At 36.7% G+C, this 15,314-nt stretch overlaps 1 protein-coding gene across 1 annotated transcript in view; it reads right to left on the reverse strand.

Annotated features, from left to right (window-relative positions):
• The window catches only part of SUCLG2 (succinate-CoA ligase GDP-forming subunit beta), a 112,457-nt gene that overhangs the window by 35,818 nt on the left and 61,325 nt on the right, over positions 1–15,314 (reverse strand). Inside the window, exons 7-9 of the mRNA XM_084292543.1 lie at positions 15,080–15,176; positions 11,280–11,441; positions 10,062–10,204 (exon numbers count right to left, since the gene is read on the reverse strand). Of these exons, the coding sequence (XP_084148669.1) occupies positions 10,062–10,204; positions 11,280–11,441; positions 15,080–15,176 (402 nt within the window). The remainder of the gene's footprint in view (positions 1–10,061; positions 10,205–11,279; positions 11,442–15,079; positions 15,177–15,314) is intronic.

A 15,314-nucleotide genomic window follows, 5' to 3' on the forward strand; every position in this document is an offset into this window, starting at 1 on the left:
GAAACACAGAGTGCACACTGCTCCAAAACCGAAGTTTACATACTTCTGAAAAATACATTTCCTGTATTAAAAAAGCATACACACTAGAATACAGAAAATATAACATGCACTGTATCTCAGCAACCCATTTACATAGAAATGGGTGGATGTTCTAACAGATCTTTTTCCTAAAAAAAATGCCAATGATTTCAAAAGCTACATACCTTCCAGACCTGCACATTATTCTCAGTCACATCACTATGCCAGACATTTCAGATGGCATATGAGATTAATAGTAATATAGACCAGCATCACCTATCATAATCTGTTTCCTGTATTAGGATGCAAACCAGAGCACAATTGTCACAACAGAGAAAAGTAATACAGCTATATTTATTCACATAGTTTTCCCTTCTTTCCCAATAACCACTGAACTCGGCACAGCAGTATTAGGTCACTTTTTCAGCTTAGAGACAGAAGACAAAAAGCTCATTTAAAAAAAAAAAAAAAAGACACTGCTTCACATTCCCCCATCTTTCTTTTTTTCCCCCTTTAGCTTAGGCTTACCTTTACACTGAAAATCTTAGTACGATCTTTAGTCTTTAGAAGGTACTTTTATGATGGGGAAAATTATCTTTACATTTTGGAGATAAAAAAAGGTGATATGTGCTAAAATTAGTCTTATTCTTCAACTGACCTGTGCTCTATCTGTACTCAATCCATCAAGGGTGCTTCAGAAATTATAAGTAAAAACAGTTGATATCCATTTCACTGTCAGAAGAAGAGCATGTTCTACCCAATAAAAACGGCTAAAAGCACCTACTTGAAATATACAGTTCATCATCTAGGCCTGTTTCTAGCAGGAACAGATGGAGGTGAGGTGATTAGATTTCTTCTTTTTGATGGGAAAGAACAAACACTTTCGTAGACAGCCATAACACCTCAAACCACTTAAAAATAATGAGTAATAAAATGCAATTTTCTCTACAGAAAAGCTTAAGTAGGGAAACTAAAATCTTTATTAATACATTATTTAGAACTTGTATTATGAAATGATTATTCTTTCATTACTCTGTATGCTAGACGATCTCTAAATAGATTCATAATAAACTACTCATCTCAACATGATGAATTACCAAATCGAGATTCCCAAAATATCTTCCTTTTTATCCTAACTGTAAAATGAGTCACGTAAATTTTCAAAATTTCAAAATCAGTTTGTAAAGTACAGTAAAGGATTAAACACTTTTCTGATGTATTATGCACGGCATTTCCTTCAAGTAGGCAATACGAACACCCACAAACATAACTGCACGTTATATTCCACACGCTGGATGTGATATCAGGCATTTGGCAATTACAGATGACACTGCCAAGTTTTCAAGATGAAGATTTCTCTTGTTTAAGTAATAGAAGACTTTCCCCAGTGTTATAAACCTCAGTCATCATACTAATCCAATATTTCCAATACTGGCAGTTAAAATAACAGACCTAGATTAACAGTATATGGATATCCACTTCCACCACTGCTGCTCCACCAGCCCCAGCAGTGGACATTTACCAGTGCAAGTGGTTCCTGCCATCTTACTACCTGAATCTACTGCCCTTTCTTGGGGTGCCCTTTTTTGAGGTGAGACAGGTAATACGCTGCTATGACACTGAAGTAACATATAGGTATAATCAATTTATTACTATGTAATTGTCTTAACTCAAACACTTCCCACCACAGACCTACTGGCTCATCAAAGGATTGCTCAGAAAAGTCCCAATCCTCCATGGAGGAAGAAGCCCTTAAAAACACTTTATCACCCTGATCACTCATGAAACATAGCTCAGAACAAGCACAAAAATACAACAAATCTTGATCACATAGCAGCTATCTTAGAAACGGTAAGACTGTTATTTGAGGAGCTGAAAGTTTGTAGTCCTCTGTACTTATTTCAGAAGAGACACCATTACAGGAGAAGACAATTGGCACACAAAATTTGAAAAAATTCAAGTGACCAAATATAAAGCCATCCACCAGTTGAAGGAAACAGGTCTCACTTCGCAGTGTGAAAACTGTTCAGATAGAGCTCTCCCACCTCCTTCACCACAGATCCACCCAAACCTAACAGCTACATTTCTATTGTGATCCCTTCACAAATTTCTCATTATTTCCCTTTAAAGGAAATGCTTGTAAATGTTGCCTATTCTGCTGTACAAGAGGTTACAAAATCTCTGCAAGTTTTTATCCTGCTTAGTAAGTTTATTTTCATATCCAGCTTTTAAGATTCATTATAGCCGACTTTAAAATGCCAAAAGGCACTCAACTTGTCAGTGTCAGCAAATAATGGCAAAGTCATGTTAAAGTATATTTACATACCAATTACTTCGGACTCAATAATACACATGCTCCTGAAAAATATATTACTCTTGATAATAAATCAAGAGAACTCTAAGCATTTAAAAAATGCATATTTGTCCTCACATTTTAATAAATATTGGCAATATGCTATAAGTCTTTAGAAATGCTTAAGTGAAATGAAAGAATGCTTTTTCAATACTTTAAGTGCTCTAAAAGATGGCTAGCCACTTTAATTTAATACCTGTGAAATTGCAAAGACACATTAGAAGAAATTCTTGCTCAAATTCTATTAGCCTGTATTTTCTCTCCAACATAGCACTAATAGAAATACGGGAAAAGTCCTAAATTACCCCAATAAGCCCAAACCCTATAGTATCTGTAAAAGAACTATGATTGTTAGTACTTTGCAGATGGATGTGCTCAATGTTCTCCATTAAAGGCACAGTATTTCTACAAATCACTGATGCAGAAAATACAATATGCCTTTTTCAACTTTTCCCAGCTTTACCAGATGTTTGAGCTCTGATAGGTCTTTTCCAGGCCTACAAACTGTCACCCTGTGATCTTAAACTTTCAAAGGCTTAAAAAACCAAAGCATTATTGCCCATGTAAAGCTACTAATCAGAGCTTTAGATTTAGAGCTGCTATCTGAAAGAGGAAAAGAAACCTCAAGTCCATCCATTGGACCCAAGGCAGAATCTACGCTTCCTGAGAGACTCAGGCTAAGTTTTTGTTTGAGGCAGTTCTTAAACGCTTGTATAACCTGTAAGCTCCTTATGCAAACTGCTGAAGGACTCAATCACCTTTTCTGCTGGGCAATTTTCAGAGCAACTAACTTAACTTTGCTCCTTTGAAACCTTACTGCATCTTGCCTTACCACAACTGACATTAACCTCCAACACTGGGCTGACTACCCGAATTAACTAATGGTTAAAAGGGCTCCCTACATTCTATTAGGCAGTAACATTAAGACGACAGTAAAATCCAGCTTCTGAAAACTGTGATATATCAATAATTTATTAGGCATCACCTTACAGAAATGTCAAAATCTTGACACAAAACCAACATTTTATTGACTACAGGTTTATTGACTACAACTTTCTTTTTTAAAATTTAATATTTCATTTATATGAGAGCAATGCTGAATACGAAGCTGCCACTAGTATATGGCTATGCAATAAGCAGTAAAGGAACAGTTATAACTTTTATCATTTCCACAGCACTTTTTTTTTTTTCCTCACAAGTACCCAGTAAACTCAACTCCACCATTTCTGGACACCTGTCTGGAGCTAGGAGTGCTCTTCAGAGGTGTGAACACTGCACTTGTGGTAAGCACCTGCAGAACTACTGGGTCCTTTGAGTTCTGAACTTGGGCCTCGTAGATAGAGCACTGAAAGGAAAACCTACGGAGTGCTCTTGGGGAATGTGGGAGAGAGGAGGAGAGGAAGGAGAGTGATGGTTTCAACTGAAGTCGGCACGCCAGCTGGTGCTCTAGCTTGGATAAAAGCAACAGAATTCTGGTCACAGTTCCAATTTTCGGAATTGCTTCCACTACCACAGAGGTCTAGCACTGTTGGCACGTAGCCTATAACACAGAGACATTTTTCACTACAATAACTCTTCAGCTACAGTTTTTAGAGTACTCAAAACAGCATACAATGCTTCACCCTCTTGTGTGAATCAGAAAAACACACAAGGCATAAAGACTTTTCATGCTGTGTAAAGAAGAGCTGGGTAATGAAGTGTGTAAAGGGTGTATGATATTTGAATGAGAAAGCAAGAAGATTCCTAATGACTATGTAAGAATGGGGTTCCTCTGCATTATCTGAAATGACATGCAATCTGACAATTCAAACAAATCCAATGCTAACACTATTATACGTCTATAACTGAATGCTATTTACATTTCATTTTTTTTCTTTACCACTATATACACACTGACCTAGGGTGCATGTGTGATGGAGAGAAGGTTGCCTGATCCTACTGATTTTTGGCTTTGTATTCACACAACACTGAGAAATCTACTACTGGCAATTAGGAGTGAAATGCAGGAAGTGCATGATAAACTATTCACAGACAGCCTGTGCTCTACGGCAAGGCTTCCTATCGCTGCAAGTGTAGCCATTTTAATTTTTATATTGTTTAAAAGTCTATGAACTATTTCTTACTTGTGACTTTTAAAGCTTAATAGCCCCCCCTTCCCAGTCCCCAAAGCACACTCCTCTCATACACACAGAAGTACCACGAGTAACACCACCACTAACCACTCTCAGCAACGGGCCAAGAAAACCCTAGAAGAAAATCAAATCAGCTGATCCTTTGTTTCTGGATGCTGCTTTTGATGTTCAAGCTGCAACTCTTCATAGATGAGTCAGACTCGACAATTCTGACTGACTGGCATGACAAATACTGCAACAGACACTCTGCAGACCGCATTAAACAGCTGTGCAAACTGCCTGCACTCACAACTTGGCTGCTGGTATTACTTTTGATTTTCACTTCATGTGATTGTGGTGTCTCAATGCCCAATCCTATACCAGGAACACCCCATGACAACATTCCCCTCTTCTTCTTCCAGTCTCTCTGCACTGCCCAAAGACTGTCTGAAGGGACGCCTCAGTGGGCACGCTGCATGGAGCACTTGGTTGGGAACAGAACAGGCACCTGGCAACTCCTAAGAAAAGGTTCACTGCCAAAACCCCTTTTTGGCTTAGGATTATAACACAACAGTCAAATGCTAGGCACAGATTCATGAAATAAAACAGATTTTTGCATCATTTCCAGAATAAAATCCCCTGCTTTATAGTCAAGCATAGTTGGAAACCATACTCAAAAGATCCTTCTCCCCTAAAACTACAAGCCAGTCTTTGTTTCAAGTTGTAGAGTGAGAGCAAAGAGGGCAGTAACACCCCAAGACAGTCTCTATGCTCCAAGCTGCCTGAATGCTCGCAGACTTTTGGAATTGTCTAAACTGAACTAGTTCACCCAATTAGTTTGGAATTCATTCACTCAAAATTAAGACCAAATAGGTTATAAAAGGCAGCCTTTTTTTTCCCTCCTTCAGCTTCTGAAGCCTGAGAAAAGAGTATCACAAAGCTTTTCTCTTAGTAGAGAGTTATGCCTTCTGTTGCCACATAACAGACTGCAACGTTAAGAAAACTAATACTAAAAATCCCTCAAGCCAAAAGGATAAGCTAGTCATAAAAATGTCTTATATAATAAGGATGGATAAGCTGTATTACTTTCACACCAAGCACAGCTGGAAAATAACTGAATTGCAAAATTATGATTTAATGATACCCTCTTTCAGAATTCTCTTCACTCTCGGATGTCTGGAAAATAAAAGCCCTGAGACCTCTGCTTCACACGCCACTTAATGGCAAGACACGTCAGTGCCATTACTTTTCCCATCACCAAAGTGGACAGAAAGATGCATCTGACATAAGCAAATGGGCAAAGTGAAGTGACAGGAATAAGAAAGCATAATCCACATTTAGTAAACAATAATCTGAATTTGGACTAGGGAATGGCTACAGGGAAAAAAAGTTGTATGTGTTTGATATTAATTATTCCCTGGATATGAGTTAACAGATGTCACTACAGTGTATATTTTCCAGAGAAATGTTTTTCATTCTGTCAATATTTTTTTTTCCTATATGACAAACAAACTCTTGTTAACAGCAATTGATTTGATAAATCAATTTGGTAGCATCATCAAGGACAGGTGTCAAAAGAACATCAAAGGAGCTTTAGGGGGAAGAACAAAAACAACAAACAGTTTTGGCCTTTAAGCTCCTGTATTTCAGTAGGGAGAAGGAACAAGGGACAGGAATACCGTGCAGCCAAAAATCTGAAAAGAGTCTATAGCCATGCCTGGGCCACACATCTGAAGTATACATAACATTTATGAGAGCATTAATGGGCAACTCTCTTATACCAGTAACCCATACTGTATTACATTTATTCTACTGTAGTAGTATGGGGGAGAAAGGCAGAGGATGTGACTTGCTTCAAGCTGTTGCTGAGACGCTTCTGGGTTTTGCCGGTCATCACCAAAAACATCCCACCAAGAGCCTACTCACTATGGGCTCCCATACTCACTAAGGTCTTCAAAATCATGATTCAGCCAGGCTGAGATCTGAAACTTCCCATGAAGACTTCTCTTGCTACAACACGTATTAAAAAGTTGAGAGAACAACATGTGGGTAATTTAGGAGTGTCAGTGTTTGTTGGAGAAGCTCCAGGCCAAAGCAGAGGGCTGGATGGTGACTACGCTTCAATGTACCAGACAGCAGATTAATTGACAAGACTTTTTTCAGCTTTAGCCTTTTGGAAACCATTGAATCCTACAAACAGTTGTATGGTAACTTCCAGCAGCTCCAACACCCCGAATCCAGCCATCTTCCCTGTTCCTAAGACTAACAGAAAAGAGGGAAAACATCCCATCATTTGCCAGAGCAGACACACTGCACAAACTCAGAGAAAGAAGACAGTCAGGAAAAAAAAAAAGACCCTGGAATTTAGACTGTGAAAAGAAAGGAATTCAGAGCCATTGCAATGGCCTGTCTGACCTAGGAAGGATTGGATATAGCAGACTGCAAACAAGACCAGCAGAATATAAAAGGGTCACTGACTCCAAAGACAGCATTTCCATCCAAAAGCCAGTGGGTAACCTTTTGCAACAAACTTTTTTTCTTTTTTTAAAGAATTATAGACACTGACATCAGCCAGATTGAACCAACAGCAAACTATCAAACATTTTCAGTTTTCTCACAAATGGTATCTCCTAGCTTTACTAAATGAAATCATGGCATATCTGTATTTTATTATTATTATTTTACCTTATGAAGTCTATTTTGTATTAAGGAGAACGAGAAAGAGAGAGAGAAATCTATTTCAAAGTGCAGCAGTTGAACATTTCCTTCTGGAAGTTGTCTTCTCTTGCAACATCCTTAATTCTGCCAGTGCCATATTTCAGTGGAACTAGAATCAGTGCTGCAGACTGGTAGCTTGTTTACTCACCCCTCAGAGGCTCCATGTTTTTGGAGACATTGACAACAATTAATTGGCTTCAGAGTTCCCCAGAGTAAGTTTTTGTATTCTCAAATAAAGTCGGAATCAGGTTACAGGTCACAGGGAAATTACTGACCAGATACAAATTTTGAATGCGACATTAGACAACATAGCAATTAGACTGACTTACGGGACTGAAAACCTAGCATTAGTTAAGAAAAGAGAGGATTCATTCAATTATCTTATGTAACTAATGGACACAGTACATGGAAAGAGGAAATAACGGATGTTTATCATGTTTTCTGAGCAGAACAAAACAAAACATAGAATGCTTATTTTTTAATAGTTTGTAAACATACATTAACATTCAACTGCAGAGCAGTAAGAAAAGCTATGAATGCTTTAATGTTAGCCGGGTACAACTGCCAGCGTTATTAGTCTCCTATTACATACTGGGATATCAGCATACCTTCACGAATCCTAATTTCATTTTGTACATACTCTTCAACTACCATTAAGAGACATTTTTCACCTGAAGTCAAGTGCAACTGAAACAGTATAGCTGATGATCACAGTGACATAAAATAAGGGAAAAGGTGCTTGAATTGAAAGGGCTGATGACAACCACTTCAGAAATGACTTTTTTAAACCTGGCAAGCCTCTCAGCAATAAGAGCTGTGGTATGACTGGACATGTCCAGAGCTAGACTCAGAATAACTAGTTAATAACTTAAAAATGGACAATGGCAATAAATCTCCACAGAAATGCAGTGTCTGCAGCTGACAATGCTGTCACTTGTGTACGTACATCCCAGTTTTCTGTGAGCTACATTCCTAGAGCAGAAAGCTTTCAGAAGCACCCTCCTTCCCCTGCACCACTCCAAATAGCAGAGTCCAGTGGGACTCTCAGCAATCATCCTCACCCTTCATCCTGGAGTGCAATAGAGAGAACAAACAAAAAAGAAATGCAACAGGGCTGTTCTGTGATTTTTTCCTGTGTAGAAAAGGTGTGAAAAAAAAACAAACCACACACCACAATCAGAAAAGGCATTCAAAAGGAAGAGAGAGGAGGCAACAAATGAATGAGGAATGAGTTATGATGCATTTAGGCTAAGCCTTCTACATTTTGGGCCAGTCATAAAGCCAGGAATGGCATAACTATAGCTGGCTACATAGACACAAGCGTAAGTGACTATTTCAGGTCTTTTCCATTCTACCTTTTGCTTTGCCCCCACTGTCCCAACTAGCACAGCTTCACTATTTTTAGTTAAAGCTGCTAGTGTTAAATAGGAGAATATAGAATAGAAGAAGGATGCATTCACAAGTCAAATGTTGGATATGTAGACATCATATAGCTAAGAGCTACTGAAATGTCCTTTTTTCTTTTTAAGATTGTTTAAACTCGTTTTTCTTCAGCAAAATTAATACCTGCTGTTTGTGCTGTAGCAGACAAAAAACTTGTTTAGCATAGTGATAATCATGAGCTAAGTTGTGTATCTAAGACTTTACCACACCTGCTTCTCCACCACTAATACAGGTTTCAGAACTAAATTACATCTCAGCCAAACCTTGATTATCACACCAAGCATGCAGTGCAGAACTCACACAAATGAACGCAAGTATAAGTGTCTACTAGCATTAGACAATGAAGGTGTCTATTGTATTATATATTCCTTCCAAGAAATAAATCATTCCTATATTCCATATAACTATCATATATTCCAGAATGTATCTCAAGTCCACTGATGCAGTTTTCATACAAAGGTGGTACTTAGATAAATTTATATTATACATACATTAAAAGTAAGGAGAGGGGATAGAAGCACAAGAAAAAAAAAAAGACAGAGATCCACAAAAATATAAAATATTGAAATTAGGACTTCACTAGAGATGCTTAGATACAAGAGATGGATAAGATGACCAAAGCGCTTTGACAGATTTTTATTAGTAAAAGAAAAATCTATGGCAACTTCGGTCCCAGCTACACAAAAGCGTAACTCCACGTCGGCAAGGCTGGTCAGCTGGCACCACTCCAGTGCCTACGCCTGATCAATATTCTCTTAGTAGCTATTCTGTTTCTGTCTGCAAACATGGGCCAATGACCTCAGCACACTAACATGCATCTCTAGAAACAACTATGCTCATCACACACAGGCTCAAGCCTTCTCCTGTTCAGGAAAAGAGAAACTGCACCTCCATCTGCAAAAGAAACAGTGCACCAGGATAGGATAGCAGCCTGTGAATGTTAATTAAACACTGCATATCCTGTAGTATAGAATCAGATATTGTAGAAACCTCAAGGAATTAATGTTTTGCTTAACTCAAATTTTCCTTCTCACTTACTGTGGCACTACACTGTTAGGAATTACATTTTAAGCATCTATGTATCCTCACAAATTCCCCTTAAGGAGTCAGATGCACAAAGTTCAGCACTGCAATGCCCAACTATACCACACCTGCATTTCTTTGTTGAACTACCTTGAAAAAGTGCCCGCTCAAGGCTGACTAGCAAATCCACATGTGGATTAGGAACTGAAAAGTCAATCCATTGGCTCAGTTAAATCATTTTCTTTTCCAACAGTTCCTTTAATAACTCATCCTCTACCTTTACACTGTTAGCTGTATTTTCAGCATACTGTATACATAGATCTATAACACAACTGTATTGCACAGGGAAGCTCCCTGTCCTAAACCAATTTATTTTATTATTATTATTATTTTACCTTTGGATCAGCAGTCAGCAGTTTGAACGCTTGATACACCTGTGCTTCTTTCACACCACCACCAAGATCCAAGAAGTTGGCTGGCTTTCCACCGTTCAAGGATATTATATCACAAGTTGCCATTGCAAGACCAGCTCCATTCACTGCAATTGGAAACATCTGATTTGTGAAAAGGATTAAAAACATAACAGAGCAACCAAAATAATAAGGCCCAAAATGTTATGCAAATATTTCTCAATAGTTCAGTGCCTATTCAAGGATATCCATCACAATACATAGTTTAAAATCAGTTGCATACACACCAAGCATTTAGAATTCGTTATGGTTGTATCAGTTTTAGGACTTAGAAATGCACCTTCCACTAGGCACATTTGAGCACTGCAATGGAAGCTGGAGAAATACAAAAACTTCTGTTTCCAAAAAAAAAAAAAAAAAAAAAAGGAGAAACTTCTGGAAACACTGATCCCATCACGAGTTCCCCTCTGTTGTGATAACAATAGATCAAGCTTTGTATTACTGTAAAACAGACAACTAAATTCTAGGGACAAGTATCAGGCACTCCTAAACCTGCCTTCTGTTTTGTGTTTGCTCCGGTCTAAAAGGATCTTCTAGATTTGTGGTTGGAGTACATATCTAAGCAGTGTGAACTCCGGACATTTTCTAGAACAAGTCATGTTTTTGTTGTCTCTTCTAAACAGAAGATTAATTCCTATCTTACAGAAAAATAAAACAGTAAATGTTATTTTCCTTTTAATAACCAAGCAGCTTTTTCAGAAACTTCTCTTAAACAGAAATGAAGTTTGATATTTATTTGTAAGAGGGAATATCTTATTTTTACACACAAGCTTTCAAAGTGCCTTCTAAGTAACACAGACACATTTCTGAAAACTAATCAAATTTTAATGTCTTTTTGTGTTTTATTTACTGGAAAGATCAATTGAATCAGCTTAAAAGTTCAAAACATAGAAACCCCAAAGGCTCTCCATTCAGCCTTCCTTCTCTTTGACAACCCACATGCCCTGTCTGCCTGCTGTAGCCTTTACCACGTCTTCAACACAATTTCAGTTTCAGTCCTGCAAGAACTTGTGGAAGGGCAGACAGCCTCAGAAAAATAAACTGGTATCATAGGTGGATTGAATGTCAGAATTTAAACAAAGTCTATACATTGACCAAGTATGAATTGTCTTCAAATGTTTTTTTGGATTTATTTGTTCTTACCAAAGCAAGCAATATTTCCATCCAGTCCTATATATTTTAAGTCATATTTGGCAGCTTCATTCTCTATAGGCTCATTTTCAGACTTGTCATCCATGGCAAATATTTCTTTTTGCCTAAATTCTGCATTGTCATCAAAGTTTATCTTGGCATCAAAGCAAACCACTAAGGAAAAAAAAATATAAAAACATATAGGCATTTAGAAATTACAGTTAGACAGAGCTTCTGAAATATTACTGTTATTGCTGACTACTACAGGATGGAGGGGGAAAGAGGTCCTCAGGGTTTGATGATGAAGCTCCTGCACTGATTCCAGCACAAAAAGGGCAAGCTTTTCTTAAATCCTATTCTAAAAAAAAAAAAAAGGTAGATCAAGTGTCTTCACACTACACAGCCATATGCCTTTGTCATGGGACAATCTTCTACGTTTGCTTTAAACAAAGTGCCCCTAAGTTATGAACACAGGTTTTATGAGTTGGATGGGTGGTCTGCAGGAATTTCATAAGACAATTTACTCTCAATATTTTGGAAAGTCAGCAAGTATAAAAGATAACAGACTAGTAATATTTGGTAACATGCACTCATATTTATAGGTGAGTAGTATAAAATTTTTCTCCTTAGCCAGATTTTAAAATTTTAATATTTTATGCTATTCACACATTATTTCCCTAAAGATCTAAATTAAAACAACTTTAAAACAATATACATTAAAAAATATCAAAACATGATTTTTATGTCAACATCCATTATGGTTTCCAAAATAAGTTTAAAAATAGCTACACCTGGCTATATTAAATAATAAATATCAAAGACTAGCTAGTAGGCATAATAATCATATAAAACCAAACAGTAATAGAAATGCATGTAGAGTAAACTGGTTATTTGCCTATTTACCAACTCATTATTTTTATGGGCTTGCATAAGCAAACATCTCATTAGATTAAAATGTTTTAAGTAAATATAAGACTATATACTTATCATTTTACTATTTAAGTAATTTGGGTTGTACTAGATTCAGATAATTACTAACTGCAGCATAATTGATTTCTCAAAGCAAACCAGTCAGATCTAAATGCCTTTCAATGCTGCATCCAGAATCTAGTCCAGCTTTCCTTTCTGTTGTACTTTGATTCGTATTGCTTTGAAATACATACACGTTATGTGTGCACCTACTCATAGGCACTGTACATACCTCTGCAATTAGAAGCCAATGACAAAGAGAAGAAAATTTGATACAGATACCCATCAATTAAAATAACTGAACACACAATCTTTAAGCATGCAAAAGACAGATACAGTCTCAATCATTGTTGTTTGTTTTGCTTTCCTTTCTTTTTAAATACCTTTGACTTGTAGCCAATACCAGATTAAATTAAAACAGAATCAAATTCAGTTTCATGACTTCAGTTTTAGAAAACTATTCATGAGTTTTTACATATAATAAATCTCTATTGAAAGAGTCTAGTTCTTGCCTTGCAACTCACTGTGTGGAAAACTGCCAAAACGAGAAATACCTTGCATCCAGTTTTTGTTAACAAACTCAGACCTGTACCACTTTTTCTCTTCAAGCTTTCAGTTCCTTACATTGCGAAAACAACTCAAAACTAGGGAAAAAATGCATTTTCAGAACCCTAAGTTTACCTTAGACATGAACATCCTCAATGACACAGTAATAGAATCTCATTTCTACAGAACATTCATCTTTAACAAAGACCATGCTGTACAAAGCAGCAGAAAAAACACCTAGTAATACTTATCAAACCATTTTCACCATCAAAAGCACATTGTTACATGCATGATAGATTTTACAAATGAATTTTTCTTCTGAACAAATATCAAAGAAAGCTCCAACAAATATTCATGGAGTATTTCTGTTGGTTTTGTTAGCAGTGTAGGATTTATGTCATCTGCCAATTCAATAGCTTACACTGAGAACAAACAAACCAAAAAAAAAAAAAAAAAAAACACAACAACAAAGAAACTGGCAGTTACAGGCTTTTGACCCGAGAGTGTTAACAAAAGGAATCTGAGACAGAATTAAACAAAAGGAAATACATAAGACAATGCATTTTGTAATGGAAATTCACACAAGTGAAAAACAGAAAGCACAGCAAGAAATAAATCCATCTTAACCATTACTTTGACAGGAATAATGGTCTTTGTATAGTCTTATTTTATCATTAGAAATAACTGCATTAAGCTACTGAAATGTTCTCCCATTTGTTTTATCTTTATGCTGCTTTAGGACACTTCAAATGGAGAAACTGCTAGCAAAAAAAAAAAAAAAAAAAGCATGCAGGATGCTATCTGTGTATGTCTGCCAGTAAAATGGCTTTCACAGCTTGAAACCTTCTCTGTTTCTGCTCCTCAGCTTCCTGGATGCAAAATACATGGGAAGAATCCTTGTAGAAAAGGATGAAAGGAGCATAAAAACTCTCACCATCATCCTTCAAATTATGCCCTGCTTAGTATCAATAGCCATTCAAGAAAAGCTAATTTGGCAACTTAACCAAATCAGTTTACTTTTTCTACAGTGCTGCCTCAAGCAAGGGTTCAAATTTACTGTCACTGTGGTCCTGTACATCATCTTTTAGGACCGAAAGTTTTTTTTTCCTCTTATTGCTAACCATTCCTTCCTTCTTTTGCCCTACCTACTAGTCTACCAATTTCCCTTCTGTGTTGGCCAGACCTGTCCTCAATGATTTGTTTTGAAGTGATCATCATCACCTGCAGGAATATTCCAGAAATTTTGGAGAACCTATTTTAAAGGTCTCATTCATCCGCAAACATAAAAGTAAGTATCACGTGTTGCACTTGAAAATTCAGACTATTAATTTTACAAGGCATTACGTCATTGTTGTGCTTTAACTTTACTGCACAACACATGGAAATGTCCTTCTGATCTCATTCCCAACTGGTTCTACCAAGGCTAATGGATCTACATAGACAGCAGGGAAAAAAAAACAAACAACCTATTGGGCTCTGAAGGCAAATTTTTCCATTTCTGTTTAAAATGCAGCCTCTATAATAGAACTGTACTGGTCAACAGCAGGGCTTTTTGTTTGTCCCCCAGTACATGTTTCATAAATTGGATAAGAACCACTGAAGTTAGAATTAGCTGGTGAGAATTTGACTCTCATTTATTAAGCTGAGTGAGGTTTACAATGCAGAAACTATTGATTCAATGTGCACATTAATATGGTGCCTCAAATGAGCAGTGAGTGCTGCCTAGTTTTTGGAAAACTAACTAGCAGAACAATGTAAGTGCTAAATAAAATTCCTTTTATTTACCCTATACACTCTTGGACCTGTATTCATGGTAGAAACAGATCAATCAACCATTTTCTTTCCAAAGCATGTAGCCAAGTGTCAGTTCCAGTTGCAATTTCTCCTGTGCTCTGGTATGTTGTGGAGTCGTAGGTAACTTTAAATCATGAGTGCATATGTTTACGAATCTAAAATAACAAATTTATTTCTCCACAATCTCAATAATTCTAGCAGCATTAACAATAAAATAAAATAAAAATAATAAGAAAAAACAACTTCATACAAATAGAGCAGAGAATGTTGCTGTTTCTCACCACGCATAACATGTAGAAGCTGATACTTCCAGTATTTGGATGAAATAACAAAAGGTATTGAAATGTAAAATCTGCCGTGGGAATATTTATGAATATTGCTTAAATTACATTACAAAATGAAATTAATGCAAAGCTGCTGCTACAGCCTTTCATGCAATTTAATTTATAGTTTGCATAAATAAAGGAAACAAATGAATGCATTATAACTCTTTAATTTCTTACCTTGCCCTTCTGGAGTTTCACCAAAGGGATTCACTTCAACCTGAGTGGCATCAATTTTCAAGAAAAGATTATACAGCTTCTTAATTTGATCTGCTGCCTAAATTTGATCAAGAGATTTACAGTTACCACACAGAAAAATAAAAGTTTATGTTTTCAAGGCAAAGGTAAACCATTATTGATTATTGTTAATGTATTAAATTGCACTAGCTCTACATAATTACAGCTTTTATTTCTG

The sequence above is a fragment of the Netta rufina genome, assembly GCF_964035555.1.
Source record: "Netta rufina genome assembly, chromosome: 10".
NCBI classification, from domain to species: domain Eukaryota; kingdom Metazoa; phylum Chordata; class Aves; order Anseriformes; family Anatidae; genus Netta; species Netta rufina.